Here is a 21,225-nt window from a genome sequence, read left to right as displayed (position 1 = left end):
TAGAGAAAAAAAAAACAATATTAAAATTCCAACTGGGCCGTTGAACTCGAAATGATAGACGAAAATTTTATTTCTGTTTCGCGTGTTGTACGTCTTTTTATTATTATTATCATTTTTTATTTTGTCATTCATTATGCCAATGGGAATAATTTGAACAGACTCCCGCGCCAGTTTTGCGGCAAATCTAGTTAACAAAATGCTCGGCAGAGGGCAAAATGTTCTGACGGTTCGGTGGCGACATCTCGTGAGAACCAAATCACTGAATCTGACGTTAGTCAAATGTGATTTTTGTAGGTTACGTTACGTTCCGTTAAATTTGTTAAACACGAAGTTTTGACACGATAATGGCATGAGCGACGCGTGGCTTGAAATGAATTTGGAAGAATGAATAATCGCTGGTGTAATTATACCGAGCTGTTGACGACGGTGATTATGATATTGATCGTAAAATGCGATTGTAATCAGGTGCCAAATATCGATTGCAACAACCTCAGACTCGGCCAATACATATGCCCGCATCCAGACTACGAATTTATCGACCTTAAAACTCAACAGCCGAAAGGATGCACGAAAGAAAACAAGGCCAAAGGTGAATACGCGCGGTGAAATTGCAATTTTTGTTCGCCTCGATTTGACCCGCTCCTCAAGTTCCCTCGAAATTCATTCTTTACCTGATCTAACCTTACTTAATCTTTGAGGTTAACAATCAGATGTGTCCTTTGTCCCCGCCGACTTTGTTAGATATGTGACCGTCAGAATGGTATAAATCGACTAACGTTTTTCTTTTTCAGTCACCTGCCTTGCCGCTACAGATCTGGTGTGCGAAGAGTCCGGAAACAACACGTTCAAAAAAGATATACCGTGCAAATGGACGTAAGTAAAGAAATTCTAATGAGAAAAAGTTGAAAAAATAGTTCCGGTAGTTTATACAATATTTCAGCCATGATATCTAAAACTGTATTATTCCTTGCGCAGAAACGGGTATTCCTTCGAGACGTCGTTGCTGCTTTCGATATTCCTTGGAATGTTCGGAGCAGACAGATTTTATCTCGGTTATCCGGCGTTGGGTCTGCTGAAGCTGAGCACTTTGGGATTTCTGTTTGTTGGTCAATTTTTCGACGTTATACTAATAGCGACTCAAGTAGTGGGTCCCGCTGACGGTTCGCATTACGTAATGCCGTATTACGGCGCTGGGATTACAGTGATCAGAAGTGACAATTTTACATACAAATTACCGCAGGATGATTGGTGAGACATAGGGGGTTGGGTCTGGGGTGTATTTGTTACTTAACTGCACGCTGATAATAATAAATTGAGTAAGTATGACGCAAAACGATGGCAGGCTTTCATGTGAAACACAATACGGCATATGCGCTGTGAATATTATGTGAACGATTCTTGTGGGAAAAGCGTCATAGTTTATGCAAAACAATTTTGATGAGGCTACTCTGTATTGACTCCGGAAAAAAAAAAAAAAAACAAAGACCCTATTGTGTACTTGTGAAATACAAAAGTATCGTAGGACGACGATGGAGATAAATTGCAGGGATTAATTATGTAAAAGATAATTTTTTAGCTTTTATTTACGCAGAATTTCACTCCCAGTCTTTATGAAATCAGTGGATATGATTATGGACTGTGGATTGTGTACTTTACGGAATTATATCCACGCAATATTACCGACATGATTTATATGTATGTCAAATTGTTTCAAACACTCTGATCTCAGCCCTCTATAATTATAAATAATGATAATCCATACGATAAATGAAGCAATTTCACTTATCTATTGAGCTCTGGGGCTAGACTGAAAAGTTTATAAAACATACATTTGTTGTTCCATCAGTTTGCATTGAACGAATGTGAGAAATATCTGTATGCCTCAAACAGAAGGTGGTTTGATTTATTAATTTTATCGCTTTCATTTAAATTTTTCACCTTTCATTTTTTCAAATTACTCGTTAAATTCTACACCTTGAACAAACGCGAGATGACATTGTCAATCCCAACTCGCATCGGCATCGGCATCTGTTTCGACCCTGTGCTGTACACCATAGATTGTGAGCAAATAATTCGATTAATCATATTTATTTGTAAAGGATGAAAATGGTATGAAAATTATGTAAATTGGATGTAGACGAAGATAATTGGGGTATAGATATTTGTACTTGAGGTGTAAATATATAAGGTGTAAATACTTAATCATAACCACAGATTGTTAACTTTGTTTTCCTTTCAATTTTATGTCCCGTTCTTTTAATGGATATTGAATAAATGGTCTTATTCATAATTTGTTCCCCACAGACTTATAACTTTCTTGTATTCAGATCATACCCTATCCTTATACAAAGTTTGGATACATTTTTTCCCGCAAATCAATGCTAGTATGCCAAACTGTGCGTCGTGCAATTTCATGAATTTGAATTCTTCGAACAGCGATACGTTCGTGTATAGCGTAACGTTTCTATACTAAAGTCCAAACGTTTCGACATGACGTGGTGAACAAAAGAAATTTATCTGAAAAATGGCATTCATGATTCCTTAAACGCGTAGGTTACTATGTAAGTTTCTCTCTTAGAAGGCGAAGTCCTCAGGCTTGCTGTAATAACCTGTAGAGAGCGTAAAAAACAAACTTTAGTTTTTGAAGAGTACAGCGAAGTTCAAATTTTGAGAAATTAAGGAGCTTCGACTGTGATAATATTTTGTACTAATAAGTAAAATCTTTTTCTATAATAAGGAAATACGTTAATGTTGATACGGATGGTAATAAACTGGAACTACCGGTCGTTTGAGTTCTCACTGCAGACCATTAAAAGAGAAATAATAAATAAAACCGATTACTTTTCACGGAACCACTCTGCTAAAAAAACGTCAGGATGTAACAAACATTATCTATACTCGAATTCGTGAGGAAATACCAAGTTTTATAGTCATATGTTTTAACGTTCTTACAGATTAACGTGTGAAACGACGTTCGAAATCGTGAGACATGCGGCGTGTGAAGTACGTATGAGTTGCTTTGAGGAGATTGGAAATTCAATACCGACAAGTGAATATTCTTGTGGAAGGATTTTCGACGAATATGTATAAACAATATCGGAAATAACACAAAGACGGAAGGCGTGACGACGCAAGGTCACAATGTGGAGTACAGAGAAGCCGAATGCTATGCAGCTCGGAAATGTGTTGACTTTAAGCACGTTCGACGACACGATCATGTATCAGGTGCGTGAACAGTCTCGTACCGATATTTCGATAAAGTTTTCATTGGTAGACTCGTACAAAAACAGAACTATTACCTGCACTCGCGACTAATGTTCCTCAGTTCTTTGCAATTCGTCACGAAACACAAATCTGCGAAATGCTCTCGCCGAACAGGGTCCTACTCGTGATATCAATACTTGCTTCAAGTACCTCGTCAGGATCCGTAAGTTATCAATCACTTTCTTACTCTAACTGTAGAAGCGATAGCGTCAATATCTTATTATTGTTAAAACTTTGAACGATCTAACAAATCGATAGAGAAAAATAGCTGATTATTGTGATATATTGATGGATCGAGCGTGGGGATATGAATATCCAAGGATGTGATTAGTAAATAGTACCATATATGATACACTATCAGGGTAACTGCAATTTACATATAATACCGACCAATGCTCGAGCAAATGACTCGGCACTACTGGAGACCCATTATTGTTGCATTCTCAAACACAATTCCAGGCGAATACATGTACGGAGGGGCAGTACATGAATGAAGAAACGAAACAATGCACTGATATACCTGGAGGAGGGTACTATGTTTCGGAAGCAACGGAAATTTGCGAAACCAGTAGTTTGTATCCGCATTCACAGAACCCGACACAATATTACTTCTGCTCGTCGAATGTACTAGTTTTGATGGAGTGTGAGGAGGAGAAATACTACAATTGGCTGATAGAAACTTGTACAACTGAAATTGTGATAGAAGTGATTCCCACCATTCGAATTAAGAATGGAATTCGTGACGATATCGAATTGGATTCATGCAATACGACCGGTCGATTTCCTGTTGAGGTGGACTGCAAGGTGTTCTACATGTGTAGCACCAACACAACACATTATTTTCAGCAAATGATGCAATGTCCATCCGGTACTACGTATAATGGACGTAGTCAAATTTGCTCGGTAAACAGACCGTGCGATGATGAGAATAGCGGGTGTGAGACTAATGACGAGAGTTCCACTACCGAGGAAGCGACCACTTTTTCTGAATCGACGACAAGCGGAGACACAACTACATCCGGAAGTTCATCAACATCAGAAAGTTCGACGACTGAGGGAGCAACTACGTCCGTCAAATGGACGACTCCGGAAGTGTCGACGACAGGCAGAAGCACGACTACGAAGGAAAGTCCAACTACGACTGAAAGTTCGACTACGGAGAGAGAGACTACTTCCTCGGAAACGACAACTAGCAGAGACACAACTACATCCGTAAGTTCATCAACATCGGAAAGTTCGACGACTCAAGGAGCAACTACATCTGTCGCATGGACGACTCCAGAAGTGTCGACGACAGGCAGAAGCACGACCACGACAGAAAGTCCAACGACGACTGAATGTTCAACTACAGAGGAAGAGACTACTTCCTCGGAAACGACAACTAGCGGAGACACAACTACATCCGGAAGTTCATCAACATCTGAAAGTTGGACGACTGAGGGAGCAACAACGTCCGTCAAATGGACGACTCCAGAAGTGTCGACGACACGCGAAAGCACGACTACGACGCAAAGACCAACTACTACTGAAAGTTCAACTACGGAGAAAGAGATTACTTCTTCGGAAACGACAACCAGCGGAGACACAACTACATCCGGAAGTTCATCAACATCAGAAAGTTGGACAACTGAGGGAGCAACTACATCCGTCGAATGGACGACGCCGGGAGCGTCAACGACAGGCGAAAGCACGACTACGACGCAAAGTCCAACCACGACTGAAAGTTCAACTACGGAGAAAGAGACTACTTTCTCGGAAACGACAACCAGCGGAGACACAACTACATCCGGAAGTTCATCAACATCAGAAAGTTGGACAACTGAGGGAGCAACTACATCCGTCAAATGGACGACTCCGGAAGTGTCGACGTCAGGCAAAAGCACGACTACGACGGAAAGCCCAACTACGGAGGAAAAGACTACTCCTTCGGAAACGACAACCAGCAGAGACACAACTACATCCGGAAGTTCATCAACATCAGAAAGTTGGACGACTGAGAAAGAAACAACATCCGTCAAATGGACGACGCCGGGAGCGTCGACGACTGGCGAAAGCACGACTACGACGCAAAGTCCAACCACGACTGAAACTTCAACTACGGAGACAGTGACAACTTCTTCGGAAACGACAACCAACGGAGACACAACTACATCCGGAAGTTCATCAACATCAGAAAGTTCGACGACTGAGGGAGCAACTACGTCCGTCAAATGGACGACTCCGGAAGTGTCGACGACAGGCAGAAGCACGACTACGACGGAAAGTCCAACTACGACTGAAAGTTCGACTACGGAGAAAGAGACTACTTCCTCGGAAACGACAACTAGCAGAGACACAACTACATCCGTAAGTTCATCAACATCGGAAAGTTCGACGACTCAAGGAGTAACTACATCTGTCGCATGGACGACTCCAGAAGTGTCGACGACAGGCAGAAGCACGACCACGACAGAAAGTCCAACGACGACTGAATGTTCAACTACAGAGGAAGAGACTACTTCCTCGGAAACCACAACTAGCGGAGACACAACTACATCCGGAAGTTCATCAACATCTGAAAGTTGGACGACTGAGGGAGCAACAACGTCCGTCAAATGGACGACGCCGGGAGCGTCGACGACTGGCGAAAGCACGACTACGACGCAAAGTCCAACCACGACTGAAACTTCAACTACGGAGACAGTGACAACTTCTTCGGAAACGACAACCAACGGAGACACAACTACATCCGGAAGTTCATCAACATCCGCAAGTTGGACGACTGAGGAAGCAACTACATCCGTCAAATGGACCACTCCAGAAGTGTCGACGACAGGCGAAAGCACGACTACGACGCAAAGTCCAACCACGACTGAAAGTTCAACTACGGAGAACGAGACTACTTCTTTGGAAACGACAACCAGCGGAGACACAACTACATCCGGAAGTTCATCAACCTCCGCAAGTTGGACGACTGAGGAAGCATCTACATCCGTCAAATGGACGACTCCAGGAGTGTCGACGTCAGGCAAAAGCACGACTACGACGGAAAGCCTAACTACGGAGGAAAAGACTACTCCTTCGGAAACGACAACCAGCAGAGACACAACTACATCCGGAAGTTCATCAACATCAGAAAGTTGGACGACTGAGAAAGAAACAACATCCGTCAAATGGACGACGCCGGGAGCGTCGACGACTGGCGAAAGCACGACTACGACGCAAAGTCCAACCACGACTGAAAGTTCAACTACGGAGAAAGAGACTACTTCTTCGGAAACGACAACCAGCGGAGACACAACTACATCCGGAAGTTCATCAACATCAGAAAGTTGGACTACTGAGGGAGCAACTACATCCGTCGAATGGACAACACCGGGAGCGTCGACAACAGGCGAAAGCACGACTACGACGCAAAGTCCAACCACGACTGAAAGTTCAACTACGGAGAACGAGACTACTTCTTTGGAAACGACAACCAGCGGAGACACAACTACATCCGGAAGTTCATCAACCTCCGCAAGTTGGACGACTGAGGAAGCAACAACATCCGTCAAATGGACGACGCCGGAAGCGTCGACGACAGGCGAAAGCACGACTACGACGCAAAGTCCAACCACGACTGAAAGTTCAACTACGGAGAAAGAGACTACTTCTTCGAAAACGACAACCAGCGGAGACACAACTACATCCGGAAGTTCATCAACATCAGAAAGTTGGACTACTAAGGGAGCAACTACATCCGTCGAATGGACAACACCGGGAGCGTCGACAACAGGCGAAAGCACAACTACGACGCAAAGTCCAACCACGACTGAAAGTTCAACTACGGAGAAAGAGACAACTTCTTCGGAAACGACAACCAGCGGAGACACAACTACATCCGGAAGTTCATCAACATCCGCAAGTTGGACGACTGAGGATGCAACTACATCCGTCAAATGGACCACTCCAGAAGTGTCGACGACAGGCGAAAGCACGACTACGACGCAAAGTCCAACCACGACTGAAAGTTCAACGACGGAGAACGAGACTACTTCTTCGGAAACGACAACTAGCGGAGACACAACTACATCCGGAAGTTCATCAACATCCGAAAGTTGGACGACTGAGGAAGCAACAACATCCGTCAAATGGACGACGCCGGAAGTGTCGACGACAGGCGAAAGCACGACTACGACGCAAAGTCCAACCACGACTGAAAGTTCAACTACGGAGAAAGAGACAACTTCTTCGGAAACGACAACCAGCGGAGACACAACTACATCCGGAAGTTCATCAACATCCGCAAGTTGGACGACTGAGGAAGCAACTACATCCGTCAAATGGACCACTCCAGAAGTGTCGACGACAGGCGAAAGCACGACTACGACGCAAAGTCCAACCACGACTGAAAGTTCAACTACGGAGAACGAGACTACTTCTTCGGAAACGACAACTAGCGGAGACACAACTACATCCGGAAGTTCATCAACATCAGAAAGTTGGACCACTGAGAAAGAAACAACATCCGTCAAATGGACGACACCGGGAGCGTCGACGACAGGCGAAAGCACGACTACGACCGAAAGCACAACGACGACTGAATGTTCAACCACGGAGGAAGAGACTACTTCCTCGGAAACGACAACTAGCGGAGACACAACTACATCCGGAAGTTCATCAACATCCGAAAGTTGGACGACTGAGGGAGCAACTACATCCGTCAAATGGACCACTCCAGAAGTGTCGACGACAGGCGAAAGCACGACTACGACGCAAAGTCCAACCACGACTGAAAGTTCAACTACAGAGAAAGAGACTACTTCCTCGGAAACGACAACCAGCGGAGACACAACTACATCCGGAAGTTCATCAACATCAGAAAGTTGGACGACTAAGGGAGCAACTACATCCGTCGAATGGACGACGCCGGGAGCGTCGACGACAGGCGAAAGCACGACTACGACGCAAAGTCCGAATACGACTGAAACTTCAACTACGGAGAAAGAGACTACTTCCTCGGAAACGACAACCAGCGGAGACACAACTACATCTGGAAGTTCATCAACATCCGATAGTTGGACCACTGAGAAAGAAACAACATCCGTCAAATGGACGACGCCGGGAGCGTCGACGACAGGCGAAAGCACGACTACGACGCAAAGTCCAACCACGACTGAAAGTTCAACTACGGAGAACGAGACTACTTCTTCGGAAACGACAACCAGCGGAGACACAACTACATCCGGAAGTTCATCAACATCCGAAAGTTGGACCACTGAGAAAGAAACAACATCCGTCAAATGGACGACGCCGGGAGCGTCGACGACAGGCGAAAGCACGACTACGACGCAAAGTCCGAATACGACTGAAACTTCAACTACGGAGAAAGAGACTACTTCCTCGGAAACGACAACCAACGGAGACACAACTACATCCGGAAGTTCATCAACATCCGAAAGTTGGACGACTGAGGAAGCAACAACATCCGTCAAATGGACGACGCCGGAAGCGTCGACGACAGGCGAAAGCACGACTACGACGCAAAGTCCAACCACGACTGAAAGTTCAACTACGGAGAAAGAGACAACTTCTTCGGAAACGACAACCAGCGGAGACACAACTACATCCGGAAGTTCATCAACATCCGCAAGTTGGACGACTGAGGAAGCAACTACATCCGTCAAATGGACCACTCCAGAAGTGTCGACGACAGGCGAAAGCACGACTACGACGCAAAGTCCAACCACGACTGAAAGTTCAACTACGGAGAACGAGACTACTTCTTCGGAAACGACAACTAGCGGAGACACAACTACATCCGGAAGTTCATCAACATCAGAAAGTTGGACCACTGAGAAAGAAACAACATCCGTCAAATGGACGACACCGGGAGCGTCGACGACAGGCGAAAGCACGACTACGACCGAAAGCACAACGACGACTGAATGTTCAACCACGGAGGAAGAGACTACTTCCTCGGAAACGACAACTAGCGGAGACACAACTACATCCGGAAGTTCATCAACATCCGAAAGTTGGACGACTGAGGGAGCAACTACATCCGTCAAATGGACCACTCCAGAAGTGTCGACGACAGGCGAAAGCACGACTACGACGCAAAGTCCAACCACGACTGAAAGTTCAACTACGGAGAAAGAGACTACTTCCTCGGAAACGACAACCAGCGGAGACACAACTACATCCGGAAGTTCATCAACATCAGAAAGTTGGACGACTAAGGGAGCAACTACATCCGTCGAATGGACGACGCCGGGAGCGTCGACGACAGGCGAAAGCACGACTACGACGCAAAGTCCGAATACGACTGAAACTTCAACTACGGAGAAAGAGACTACTTCCTCGGAAACGACAACCAGCGGAGACACAACTACATCTGGAAGTTCATCAACATCCGATAGTTGGACCACTGAGAAAGAAACAACATCCGTCAAATGGACGACGCCGGGAGCGTCGACGACAGGCGAAAGCACGACTACGACGCAAAGTCCAACCACGACTGAAAGTTCAACTACGGAGAACGAGACTACTTCTTCGGAAACGACAACCAGCGGAGACACAACTACATCCGGAAGTTCATCAACATCCGAAAGTTGGACCACTGAGAAAGAAACAACATCCGTCAAATGGACGACGCCGGGAGCGTCGACGACAGGCGAAAGCACGACTACGACGCAAAGTCCGAATACGACTGAAACTTCAACTACGGAGAAAGAGACTACTTCCTCGGAAACGACAACCAACGGAGACACAACTACATCCGGAAGTTCATCAACATCCGAAAGTTGGACCACTGAGAAAGAAACAACATCCGTCAAATGGACGACGCCGGGAGCGTCGACGACAGGCGAAAGCACGACTACGACGCAAAGTCCGAATACGACTGAAACTTCAACTACGGAGAAAGAGACTACTTCCTCGGAAACGACAACCAACGGAGACACAACTACATCTGGAAGTTCATCAACATCCGATAGTTGGACCACTGAGAAAGAAACAACATCCGTCAAATGGACGACGCCGGGAGCGTCGACGACAGGCGAAAGCACGACTACGACGCAAAGTCCAACCACGACTGAAAGTTTAACTACGGAGAAAGAGACTACTTCTTTGGAAACGACAACCAGCGGAGACACAACTACATCCGGAAGTTCATCAACATCCGAAAGTTGGACGACTGAGGAAGCAACAACATCCGTCAAATGGACGACGCCGGAAGCGTCGACGACAGGCGAAAGCACGACTACGACGCAAAGTCCAACCACGACTGAAAGTTCAACTACGGAGAAAGAGACTACTTCTTCGGAAACGACAACCAGCGGAGACACAACTACATCCGGAAGTTCATCAACATCAGAAAGTTGGACTACTAAGGGAGCAACTACATCCGTCGAATGGACAACACCGGGAGCGTCGACAACAGGCGAAAGCACGACTACGACGCAAAGTCAAACCACGACTGAAAGTTCAACTACGGAGAAAGAGACAACTTCTTCGGAAACGACAACCAGCGGAGACACAACTACATCCGGAAGTTCATCAACATCCGCAAGTTGGACGACTGAGGAAGCAACTACATCCGTCAAATGGACCACTCCAGAAGTGTCGACGACAGGCGAAAGCACGACTACGACGCAAAGTCCAACCACGACTGAAAGTTCAACTACGGAGAAAGAGACTACTTCTTCGGAAACGACAACCAGCGGAGACACAACTACATCCGGAAGTTCATCAACATCAGAAAGTTGGACAACTGAGGAAGCAACTACATCCGTCAAATTGACGACTCCAGAAGTGTCGACGTCAGGCAAAAGCACGACTACGACGGAAAGCCCAACTACGGAGGAAAAGACTACTTCTCCCGAATCGACGACAAGCAGTGACACAACTACATCCGAAAGTTCATCAACATCAGAAAGTTGGACCACTGAGAAAGAAACAACATCCGTCGAATGGACGACGCTAGGAGCGTCGACGACAGGCGAAAGCACGACTACGACGCAAAGTCCAACCACGACTGAAAGTTCAACTACGGAGAAAGAGACTACTTCCTCGGAAACGACAATCAGCGGAGACACAACTACATCCGGAAGTTCATCAACATCAGAAAGTTGGACTACTAAGGGAGCAACTACATCTGTCGAATGGACAACACCGGGAGCGTTGACAACAGGCGAAAGCACGACTACGACGCAAAGTCCAACCACGACTGAAAGTTCAACTACGGAGAACGAGACTACTTCTTCGGAAACGACAACCAGCGGAGACACAACTACATCCGGAAGTTCATCAACATCAGAAAGTTGGACGACTGAGGAAGCAACAACATCCGTCAAATGGACGACGCCGGAAGCGTCGACGACAGGCGAAAGCACGACTACGACGCAAAGTCCAACCACGACTGAAAGTTCAACTACGGAGAAAGAGACTACTTCTTCGGAAACGACAACCAGCGGAGACACAACTACATCCGGAAGTTCATCAACATCAGAAAGTTGGACTACTAAGGGAGCAACTACATCCGTCGAATGGACAACACCGGGAGCGTCGACAACAGGCGAAAGCACGACTACGACGCAAAGTCAAACCACGACTGAAAGTTCAACTACGGAGAAAGAGACAACTTCTTCGGAAACGACAACCAGCGGAGACACAACTACATCCGGAAGTTCATCAACATCCGAAAGTTGGACGACTGAGGGAGCAACTACATCCGTCAAATGGACGACGCTGGGAGCGTCGACGACAGGCGAAAGCACGACTACGACTGGAAGTTCATTCACGACGGAGAGTTCAACCACTGTGGGACGGTCGAGCACAGCAAGTACGATGACCACCGACAGCCGAACCACTATGGAGGAGATGACTTCCACGGGTTCAACAGAAAGAACCACTGATAGTTCCACTACCATTTGTGTAGATGTTACATTATCCCCAATTACGACAACGGCCACAGTGCCAGTAACAGGTATGCAATTTACATAGTAACACAGTCTTTTGTTTAGTCGTTTAGATATTACCTCGAGCTGTATTTCTCAAGATCACTTTCAACTAAATTTACAACGTTTTGTTACCAGAACTGAATCAAATTGCTTCTTTTTTCTTTATAGTTGAGTGTTCTTCCGTGGGATTTACGAGAGTTGAAAACAGCTGCACGGAATACATACAATGCACCAGTGAAATGTTAAACACTAATACTTCAACTTTGCCTTATAAATGCCCCACTTGTCTTCGGTTCAACGAACAACTTGCCGTTTGTGATTACGTATCAAACGTACCAGAATGTTCGAATGGTGCAAGTTCTTCAGAAAAATGCACTGGACCAGGAACATTCAGGAATACTCAAGATCTTCAGAAATATTACACATGTGAAAATATCAATGATGAAATTCTAATGACATCACATACCTGTTCAGGAGAATTAATCTTCAACCCAGATACCCTATCATGCGATGATCCAGCGAGTGTTACAACTATAGTGCAAGCTGACGAGTGTTATACAATTGGTTTCTTTGCTAATTCGGTACACTGTGGAGAGTTTTTCATGTGCACCATGGAAACCGATGCATTGGTTCAAATAAACTCCACCTGTCCACCTGGACTAATCTACAATGAATATGGAGGATATTGTACAGATGCCACCGAAATACCAGGATGTGAGTATCTGCATATGTTATGAGTTTAATTTGACCATAACTGATTGTTATCAATCCGTGAAACGATTTTTATAGCATTCCTTCGAAAATTGTTCATTTTCACAAAAGCCCCGGAGCCTACTAAACAATTATTTCAATGCGATATAATGTAATAGCTATTTCACGACCAGTTTTCATAGCCAAAAGTCTGCGGTTTCATACTTTGTATGAAAACAAAATTCACATGAATCATGCATCTCATTTTAAAACAGTTAAACAAAATCACACGTGCATTGCTTGCTACTTTGCATTTCATTTACAGAAGATATTTCTGTGCTTTGCTATTAGGTTTTCTAATGATAGCAAATTTACAGTTTCAGCTGTCAGCGATCTGGACCCAACAAGATAATTTCAACTGTTCATTGTACGGTTACATTCCAAGCACCAGAAATAGTCAACCTTTCATTTGATAATTAATGGATATTCATTATTAGTGCATTGGCATACTTCAATGGTAAAGAAATTGGTGAAATTACGCATTTCTTGATAGTTTAAATTGATGAAGAATTACACGAAAATTTTCGACCCGATTAGCAATATTTTATTGAAATTTACAGAAGAATAAATAAAAATGACTACTAGATCCGTATACAACTTTCCTCCTACAATATAATTGGAATTGAAAATTCACCTTAATTTATGCGTCACATCATCCTCTTGAACGAAGATCTCTGACGCATGAGTTACATATTTCAACACCGTAATCAGCCATGTTGGCGGTTTTCAGTCTCGTCCTTCTTCTGTTTCTCTTGCTGATTCACTAAGTTGTAATAAACTCCATTTTTCATCGTAAGCTCGTCGTGTTTACCGATCTATTGAAATAAAATTGAAAAAGAATCAACAACTATTAATTTGTAAGTAAGTGAAAAATCAGATTACTACAAGTCACTGTTATACTCATCTCTGCATATAATATTTGAAAGAAGTTACTCTTGTGTTGTATAATTACCTCAACAATCACACCGTTTTGCAGGACAACAATAATATCTGCATTTTTTATCGTGCTCAATCTATGAGCAATGATGAGAACCGTTCTACCTTTAGCTGCGGAGTCTAAAGCCCTTTGGACGACCCTCTCGCTTTCGTAATCCAACGCACTGTAATAGAATATTTCAAGGGAACGTAAGTCGATAGTCTCATATACACAGTAGCCATAGTGCATTGGAAATAATGGAGTCTGGAAGAAATAACATGAAGGATTACCCTACCTTGTGGCCTCATCCAGAATTAGAATTGAAGGTTTTTTAAGCAGCGCTCTGGCGATGGCTACTCGTTGCTTTTGGCCACCTGAAAGTTGCGTGCCTCTTTCGCCGACAAGAGTGTTATATTCTTGAGGAAAGTTGCGAATGAATTCATCCGCATTTGCTTCTTTCGCTGCTTCTATTACCTGTAATAATGAGAGTTTGAAACACAAGTAAACTTTGACAAAAATATATAATTGGAAATATACTTCGGAATCTGTCGCTCCATGCATTCCATATCTGATATTCTCCATTATCGTTGTTGCGAACAGTACAGGTTCTTGATTTATGTAACCTAACACTCCGCCTCTTAGATAACTTGAATTCAACGTTCTGATATCTGTGCCATCAATTTTGATTGAGCCTTCGTCGACGTCGTACAACCTGAAAAAAAATGTTATTTACTCTCTCTGAAAACTGCCTACTTACGTCAAGAGACTTAACGTTTTCTAACCTTTCAAGCAGTGCGGCTACTGTCGTTTTGCCATTCCCACTAGCACCAACGATGGCAACGGTTTTACCAGCAGGAATATTGAGATTGAAATTTTTCAGGATAGGTTTGTTCGGTCGAGTCGGATACTCGAAAGTAACATTTTCAAATTCAATATTACCCCTGAAACATCTGTCAGTGATTACGTTGCCTCCAATCATCAGCGGAGATGGTGGGAGGTCAAGAAACTGTAATAAAACAAAGAGAAAACAAAATTTGTTGAATTATCGCTATTAAAAATTGTGAAACCTGTTAAAAATTTACCTCAAAAACTCTGCCGCCTGCACTGATCCCTCTCACATAGCTGCCGAACAGAAGAGACAGCTGAGTTAAAGATCTCTGAATAGTTTGGGTCGCCATTAAAAACGCCATTAGATCCCCGGGAGTCAGCTGACCGATAGACATGAGATGTCCACCCAGGTAAAGTGTTCCCAAAACTATTCCATTGAGAAACAAATTAGTCCCACCCTGAAAAAGGCCGATACCTAAGCCCAGGCGCTGATGCATCACTGCTGCTAGTTCAACTTCATTAGAAAACAACTCGATTTCCCTTTCCTCCGCAGCAAACGCTCTCACCTAGAGACAACAAATGGTAAGCATCAATAGTCTCATGATTTTCAATACCATTCGCCGACGATGTTATGAATTTAACAAAAACACTTGCGGTTCTGATGTTGCTGATGGCTTCCTCGGAAACGGTCGTTGATTTAGCTGTCTGATTCTGAGCTTCGCTTGACATTTTTCTCAAACTTGAACCAAGGATAGCACCTACTAATATTACGGTAGGAACGCACATCACCATGACACCGGTCAATTGCGGAGATATCATTATGATAGAGATAACACATCCGACGATCTGCGTAATGCTTTTGAGACCTTGGGAAAAGCACATTTTAAACGCGCTCTTGAAATCTTGTATATCACTTGTCAATCGATTTACTATTTCTCCTGTTCTGTTTCTATCAAAGAACGCCATGTCCTGCATTATCACTGACTTGAACAGATCTTGACGAAGGCTCATCGCTATCTTTTCGCCAATTCCCGAAAGAGTGTAAATGTAGACGAAGGTGAAGAGTGCCTATGAAATAAATTCAATGTTAAATTTGATGGTGACTTATGTAATCGTAAAAATTATTACTTCATTTTTCATAGAATATAGGTAGAAAATTTTACTATCACAACTCACTAGATATATTTATCATGACAGTATTCAATTGGAGGATATTCGGGAATCAGATAAGATGAAATAGCAATGTTACAACCAACACTTTTCAATACGAAGAAGTGCTTTTTCGATTAATAGGTCAAAATGATAAAATTATAGTATAATTTCAATTGTTAACATTGCATGAGATCCAAACCATGTGAGTATATACATAATATATTCTTTCTACAATAAACGAGATTTCCTCTACTCTACCGATATATTTTCAGAATAATCACATACTTGGCTTACGTACATGCGTGCCAAACGAAAGGTCGGCTGTGTCAATTTCTCAAACATGACAAACGCCGCACTTCTGCCTTCAGTGTTCTCGGAAAAGCCAGTTTTGTCAGATAGTTTAGCCACAACGTTTATAACTTCACTCATACATTGTGGAATCCAAATATTCAATACGGCAACGGCGAGAGCACTCTAAAAGTGTTAAGTAAAATATTTAATATTCTTTGCTGTCACAGCAAAACCAGTCTTTTCAACAATTGAACTTTCGTAGATTCTTGACGCTAAATGTAAATCGAGCCGCATGAAATTGTTAGGAAGTTATCTTTACTAAATTTAAATTGAGTTTTCTAAAGATCGATAGTTTCTGCGATATAAGGTTTCAAAAAAATAATTCCATAAAGATATTCTTATATTGGACGATTGAAAACTTACAGCCAATGCCAACAAGAAGTGCCAAACATGCGGATACAAGTACTGAAAGAATCTAGCCCATGGAAAAGTTGGCTCTTTTTCGGTAACTTTTATCACGCCAGCGGTTCTGTCGGCTTCACATAACACTCTGCTTCGTGCCCATTGCATCACACACGCAGTTGCTATACCAATTCCACCGATTCCAAACGCGGCAGCGTTGTAAGACGGACGTTCGCTTCTGGTTTTAGGCCTGAATTCTCTGCGAAGATGCGTGATGAAATCTCTCTTTACCTTGCTTAACGATTCTATCTTTGTGTCCAGGCGATATCGTGAGCACAGATTCCTGGAAGAATTGATACTGAGTTACAATTTGTATATTTGTGTTCAATAATAAATGTTTACAGTTTAAATACCAACGCTCAATACCTCTACTAGCGATTAGTCTGTGAAAAGTTACAGTTATTGATAAATCGAAGCACCGATTATTTTTGTGAAAATTGAATAAACGATTTCAGAATCTGCTTACTCATAGATACATTGTCGTCATTTTGGTTTATCATTCTGCCTTGTGAAACTTGGTAGCCCAAGATTTGTTAGACACGATTACGTGATTCTGATAAATACGCATGGGCAATGAATCGGCGTTTTTCAGCTATCTGCTACAGACTGTTCAAACTGTTCACCAGTTCGAAGAAATACGCAAATGAAATCAGAGAATTGTTGTTTACAGAGAAGCTGCAGGCAGGCTTGACACGTGTTAACCTCAAAATCTACGTACCATCAAATAAGAAAGAAAATAAATACCTTGTGAATCCAGCGTGCTGATAGGCGATGCGTAGAATAGACATTTTTCACTACCTAAATTTTCTAATTCATTACTTGCTTAAAAATTACCTTTCAATTCGAATAAATTTACACTCTATTTAAACATTCGATCAACACAACTTCGACTTCATTCTAACAGTTAACCCTACGTTATTTTACTGTACGTAAGCTTAGCCGATCCATCATCGATTGCCAAAATGGCAACGACCTCGTAACGGATTCTAACGTTACTATAAAATTGGAACGTAACGGTGACACTTCGCAAGGACGTTCCGCTTTTACTCATTCATTGACTATGCCGGGTGGCCGGCACCTGCTGATTGAAGGCATTCGAAACATTTGAAGAACTCCAAGCGGCCGCCATTTTGAAACACCTGCCACGTATCGACTACAAGCTCCATCTGGCGCCGCTTCTGCGAACTATTTCGTAAATTCATTCGATCTATTCATTGAATCTCATTCATTGAAATAACGCGATCGAAATGATAAATACTACATCGCTTACGATGTTGAGATGTCGGACTGTCCACATTTTTTCCTAAATTTATCATTTACCGCGTGATTGTATTGTGAACAGTGTTTGAATCCAAAAATTAATCAATATACGAGTAATTGTTTATGAATACCTGCATGATGCGATGTGGAAGATAAATCTATATTCAATTTGTTGCATCGAAAGGATAACGTGATCCGTATTTGTAATTTTTGTTTTGAAAATTAAATCCAAAAACTTCGTTGTGACTGAGCCTCGCAGTATATAAAACTAAGGAGATTCATTTTATTCCGTCAAAGTCATTACCGCAGTAATTTGAATCAGAACAGGAACATGACGAGTCGTTTAGGTTTCCATTTACTTAGGAGGGAAATGAATCGTGCTAAAATACATCGAGAAAAATTTCTCGTTACGGCGAACAGTGCGTAACTATTTTAATTTTTTACCATTAGCGGAAAATATAGTTCTGGCTGCAAATTGAAATAGGCTTTGGCTGTAAAAGAAAAATCTTGAATGTTTTATCCTTAATTTAATTATGATCCTTCACGGGAAAAAAAAATTTTGGAGACTAGCACACGTTTTTTCTGTTAACTGTTACTGAAATTTTTCGAACTACAGCTTTTCTCCGTGGTAAATTGGACTCCTGATCTTGTAACTCCGAATATTATTGTGGTAACTGTAATAAAAAACGGAGAGGATAGTAAATCCAAGGATAATTTTTTGTTTCCGCTTTTTCACTATGTTTTCTTGTAATTATTACGATGATTTGATATTGGTTCGAAGATGAAGAAATAGATTTAATGTTCTTGTAACTAGAAATCTTAGTATTTACAAATGTATAATCACACGCAATAAAATTACTTTTTACAAAATTTTCTTGTAATTCCAACGACATTTAAACAGTTCGGTTCTCGAAACGATTGTATTTATTTCACTAGAATTTCTGGTCCAAAATAAATTGAATTCTCAGTGAATCCTGAATCCTAACTCCGAAATTATCGATATGTAATTTTGTTCTAAATCTGTAAATTCAGTAAACATATGATCTTCCTGAAAATCGAAGTGTTATGATTCAACTCTGCACCAAAATTGAGAAATTACAAACTTATACCCATGATTTTCGTCGGTGAAAAATTGGATTTTGCAACTCACGAGTTTTCGCATCACCGTGATGAGATCAATGGATCAAACGAAACGGAGAATAGGAAAGAGGAAGATCCATAGATCGCGGTGATCACGAAGAGTGAGGGGTAAAAAGCGAAAACGAGAGAATGTTTTACCGCAAGGACCAAAGTAGCGAGTAGACTTTTCACACAAGCAAAAGAGCACGTCGTCGTCTCTGAGGGAGGCGTGTCGGCGTCCGGGTATAGCCAAGGGTGGATTTAATAGCCGCGAAGCTAATTGCTCGGCAAATACATAAATACGCGTTATTAACTTTGAGTTCAAAGACCCGCGGCGATTAGGTTCTTTAGACTTTGCCATCCGCGGCTGAAGTCTGGAGGACTTAATTCCAGGCCCTTTTATATCCAGCATCCACGGCGCAGATTCAACCACACAAACACACCCTATTATTACATGCCCATCCTCGGGTTGGACCGCCGCCACATCTGGTATATGTTTAATGTTGCCTCCCGAGAGTCGCCGCGTTGTACTAGCAATTAGTCAGGCTTTTAGTCACATCCGATTACGCGCGATGTCTCTCAACTTTTTTCGCGGTTAGACGCAGGAGGCAGAAATGGAATCGCGTTGCGTAACGCAAGTTTCGCGCTCGCGCGTTTACAACGAGCCTTTGCGACAAAAGAAATCGAAGTGCAAAATTGGGAACGAAGAAGCAGTGTAATTCACACTTAGCCGTCTGTATTAAAACTCTGCCATTCCTCTAATCGTACGCGTTTTACGCAGGTAAAACGCATGCGGAACAAGAAGAGAACATTCCTCGTCAACCTGGTTCGGTGAAATCAATCGAACGAAAAATCAACGTTTACGGTGAAAACACAGCATCAATTATCGGCTCCGTTGCTCGAACGGAACTGGATGGCTTTGTATCCTGTTATCATCGCGGTTCATAGAGCCTGAAATCGTGACGGAACTCGGCCGTGTATCCGTAATTTACCCGGCTGCTATCATCCGTATAACCCTCGGCCACTCACAGCCCCACTTTGCGCTCCTCGTCCTGATCCTCGAAGCTCCGGTCCTGCGCCGTGACGCACATGAACACGATTTACACGCGTGAACATACACACACCCGTCTCTCCTTACACGTTCTGCAAAGTGGTGCATCGGCGTAATCTCGGCGAAACCAGAATCCCTTTGAAATTCGCGTACCTAAAGGGTGCAAATGGCGGAATTGGCAAAAGTCGTCACTCGTATTCGTTGCTTTTTTCTTTTACATCTAATGAAGAATACCGAAAACCGCGAGAGTTGCAATTACAAGACAATGCACCGATAAACCGAAAACACGTGAAATAATTCAATCGAAAATCCGTCAATCGGTAGTAAAAAAATCAAGCAATAAAATCTCGAACCGCAAAACCGAGACGCGAAACTTGACACGATAAGGAAATATCGCGTCCTGTTTTGCGTGGAAAAAAAAATTTCACCCGATCGTTTATTCCAGAGCGAGAATAACGGCGCCAATGGAGGGTTGGTTGATTTGAATGAACAATGCTCACGGTGATCGAGCTCGCTGATTGAATCAATCACATAAAAGTCCGTCAGGCACGCACTTGAGTTGCAGGAGAATGGTACGGCAGGATTTGAATTCCTTGCCGGTTGTTCTCCTGCGGGATACTAGATCAGATCCGCACACTATGATCGGGCCTTCGAAAATTTCCCCGCGAGTTCAAGATGGCTTCCTGCCCATATAGATCGCGTGTATTGCAAACCGAGCAATTTGTCTCCTTCTCTCGCTTGCCGCACTTCGATCCGCTGAGTGGTTTAAATGAATAGCGCTGATGCTTCGAGCATCTGAGGCTTACACGCACATATATATATATATATCCAATATAGATATAATATTCATTCATCGTGGTTGGCGGATAATTCGCGATCGATTTTCTTGTCTCGATCTCGTCCATCTGTGCGAATTTTCTAACTGCGCAATTGCTAAATTTCTCATCTCGCACTGAGAGGAATTTACAGTTACGGTTACCGCTCAGTCCTTGACTATTTTCATTTGTTACCCTAATCTAAAAATACAGTTCTAGGTAGAAAATGAAAATTAGTTTTCTAGCTGTTACCGGAAAGTCTGGTTTTTCTCATTACGATCACTGTTGCTATATTTTTTTTGCAACCGTTGCGAAAATTTAATGCTTGCGCAACGACGAATTAACGTTGAAGCCTTGTTCAACTAAAAAAGTAGAGCAAACCGAACAAACTGA

General features: G+C 42.9%; 3 protein-coding genes across 18 annotated transcripts; 2 read left to right on the top strand and 1 right to left on the bottom strand.

Moving 5' to 3' along the window:
* Nucleotides 1-257: 257 nt before the first annotated feature.
* Nucleotides 258-1,550, top strand: LOC124306448 (TM2 domain-containing protein CG10795). The gene is made up of 3 exons (XM_046767186.1): nt 258-589; nt 792-873; nt 976-1,550. Exons 1-3 carry the CDS (start codon nt 385-387, stop codon nt 1,250-1,252), a joined length of 564 nt encoding a protein of 187 aa, XP_046623142.1. The 5' UTR covers nt 258-384; the 3' UTR covers nt 1,253-1,550.
* A 1,753-nt stretch (nt 1,551-3,303) lies between these two features.
* Nucleotides 3,304-13,522, top strand: LOC124306442 (mucin-22-like). 14 transcript variants are annotated; one of them, XM_046767161.1, is made up of 8 exons: nt 3,304-3,427; nt 3,724-4,369; nt 4,562-4,907; nt 6,042-6,122; nt 6,489-6,983; nt 7,176-12,214; nt 12,357-12,902; nt 13,256-13,522. In XM_046767161.1, the coding sequence occupies exons 1-8, from the start codon at nt 3,362-3,364 to the stop codon at nt 13,288-13,290; spliced, it is 7,254 nt and encodes a 2,417-aa protein (XP_046623117.1). In that variant the 5' UTR covers nt 3,304-3,361; the 3' UTR covers nt 13,291-13,522. The 14 variants fall into 14 exon arrangements, with proteins under 14 accessions (XP_046623117.1, XP_046623118.1, XP_046623120.1 ...); XM_046767162.1 differs by having other exon boundaries at nt 6,489-7,124; nt 7,317-12,214; XM_046767164.1 differs by having other exon boundaries at nt 6,489-7,789; nt 8,174-12,214.
* Nucleotides 13,523-13,602: 80 nt separating this feature from the next.
* On the bottom strand, nt 13,603-17,676 carry LOC124306443 (mitochondrial potassium channel ATP-binding subunit). Of its 3 annotated transcripts, none has more exons than XM_046767174.1 (10): nt 17,332-17,676; nt 16,549-16,870; nt 16,120-16,308; nt 15,337-15,750; nt 14,937-15,248; nt 14,637-14,860; nt 14,392-14,566; nt 14,150-14,328; nt 13,891-14,038; nt 13,603-13,753 (listed from the first exon to the last, which is right to left on the bottom strand). In XM_046767174.1, the coding sequence occupies exons 1-10, from the start codon at nt 17,373-17,375 to the stop codon at nt 13,646-13,648; spliced, it is 2,115 nt and encodes a 704-aa protein (XP_046623130.1). In that variant the 5' UTR covers nt 17,376-17,676; the 3' UTR covers nt 13,603-13,645. The 3 variants fall into 3 exon arrangements, with proteins under 3 accessions (XP_046623130.1, XP_046623132.1, XP_046623131.1); XM_046767176.1 differs by lacking the exon at nt 17,332-17,676 and adding an exon at nt 17,054-17,150; XM_046767175.1 differs by lacking the exon at nt 16,120-16,308.
* Nucleotides 17,677-21,225: the final 3,549 nt, after the last annotated feature.

Source organism: Neodiprion virginianus, chromosome 5 (assembly GCF_021901495.1).
Source record: "Neodiprion virginianus isolate iyNeoVirg1 chromosome 5, iyNeoVirg1.1, whole genome shotgun sequence".
Lineage (NCBI taxonomy): Eukaryota > Metazoa > Arthropoda > Insecta > Hymenoptera > Diprionidae > Neodiprion > Neodiprion virginianus.
The sequence above is the reverse complement of the archived record's forward strand: the minus strand, read 5'-3'. Positions and strand labels throughout refer to the sequence as shown.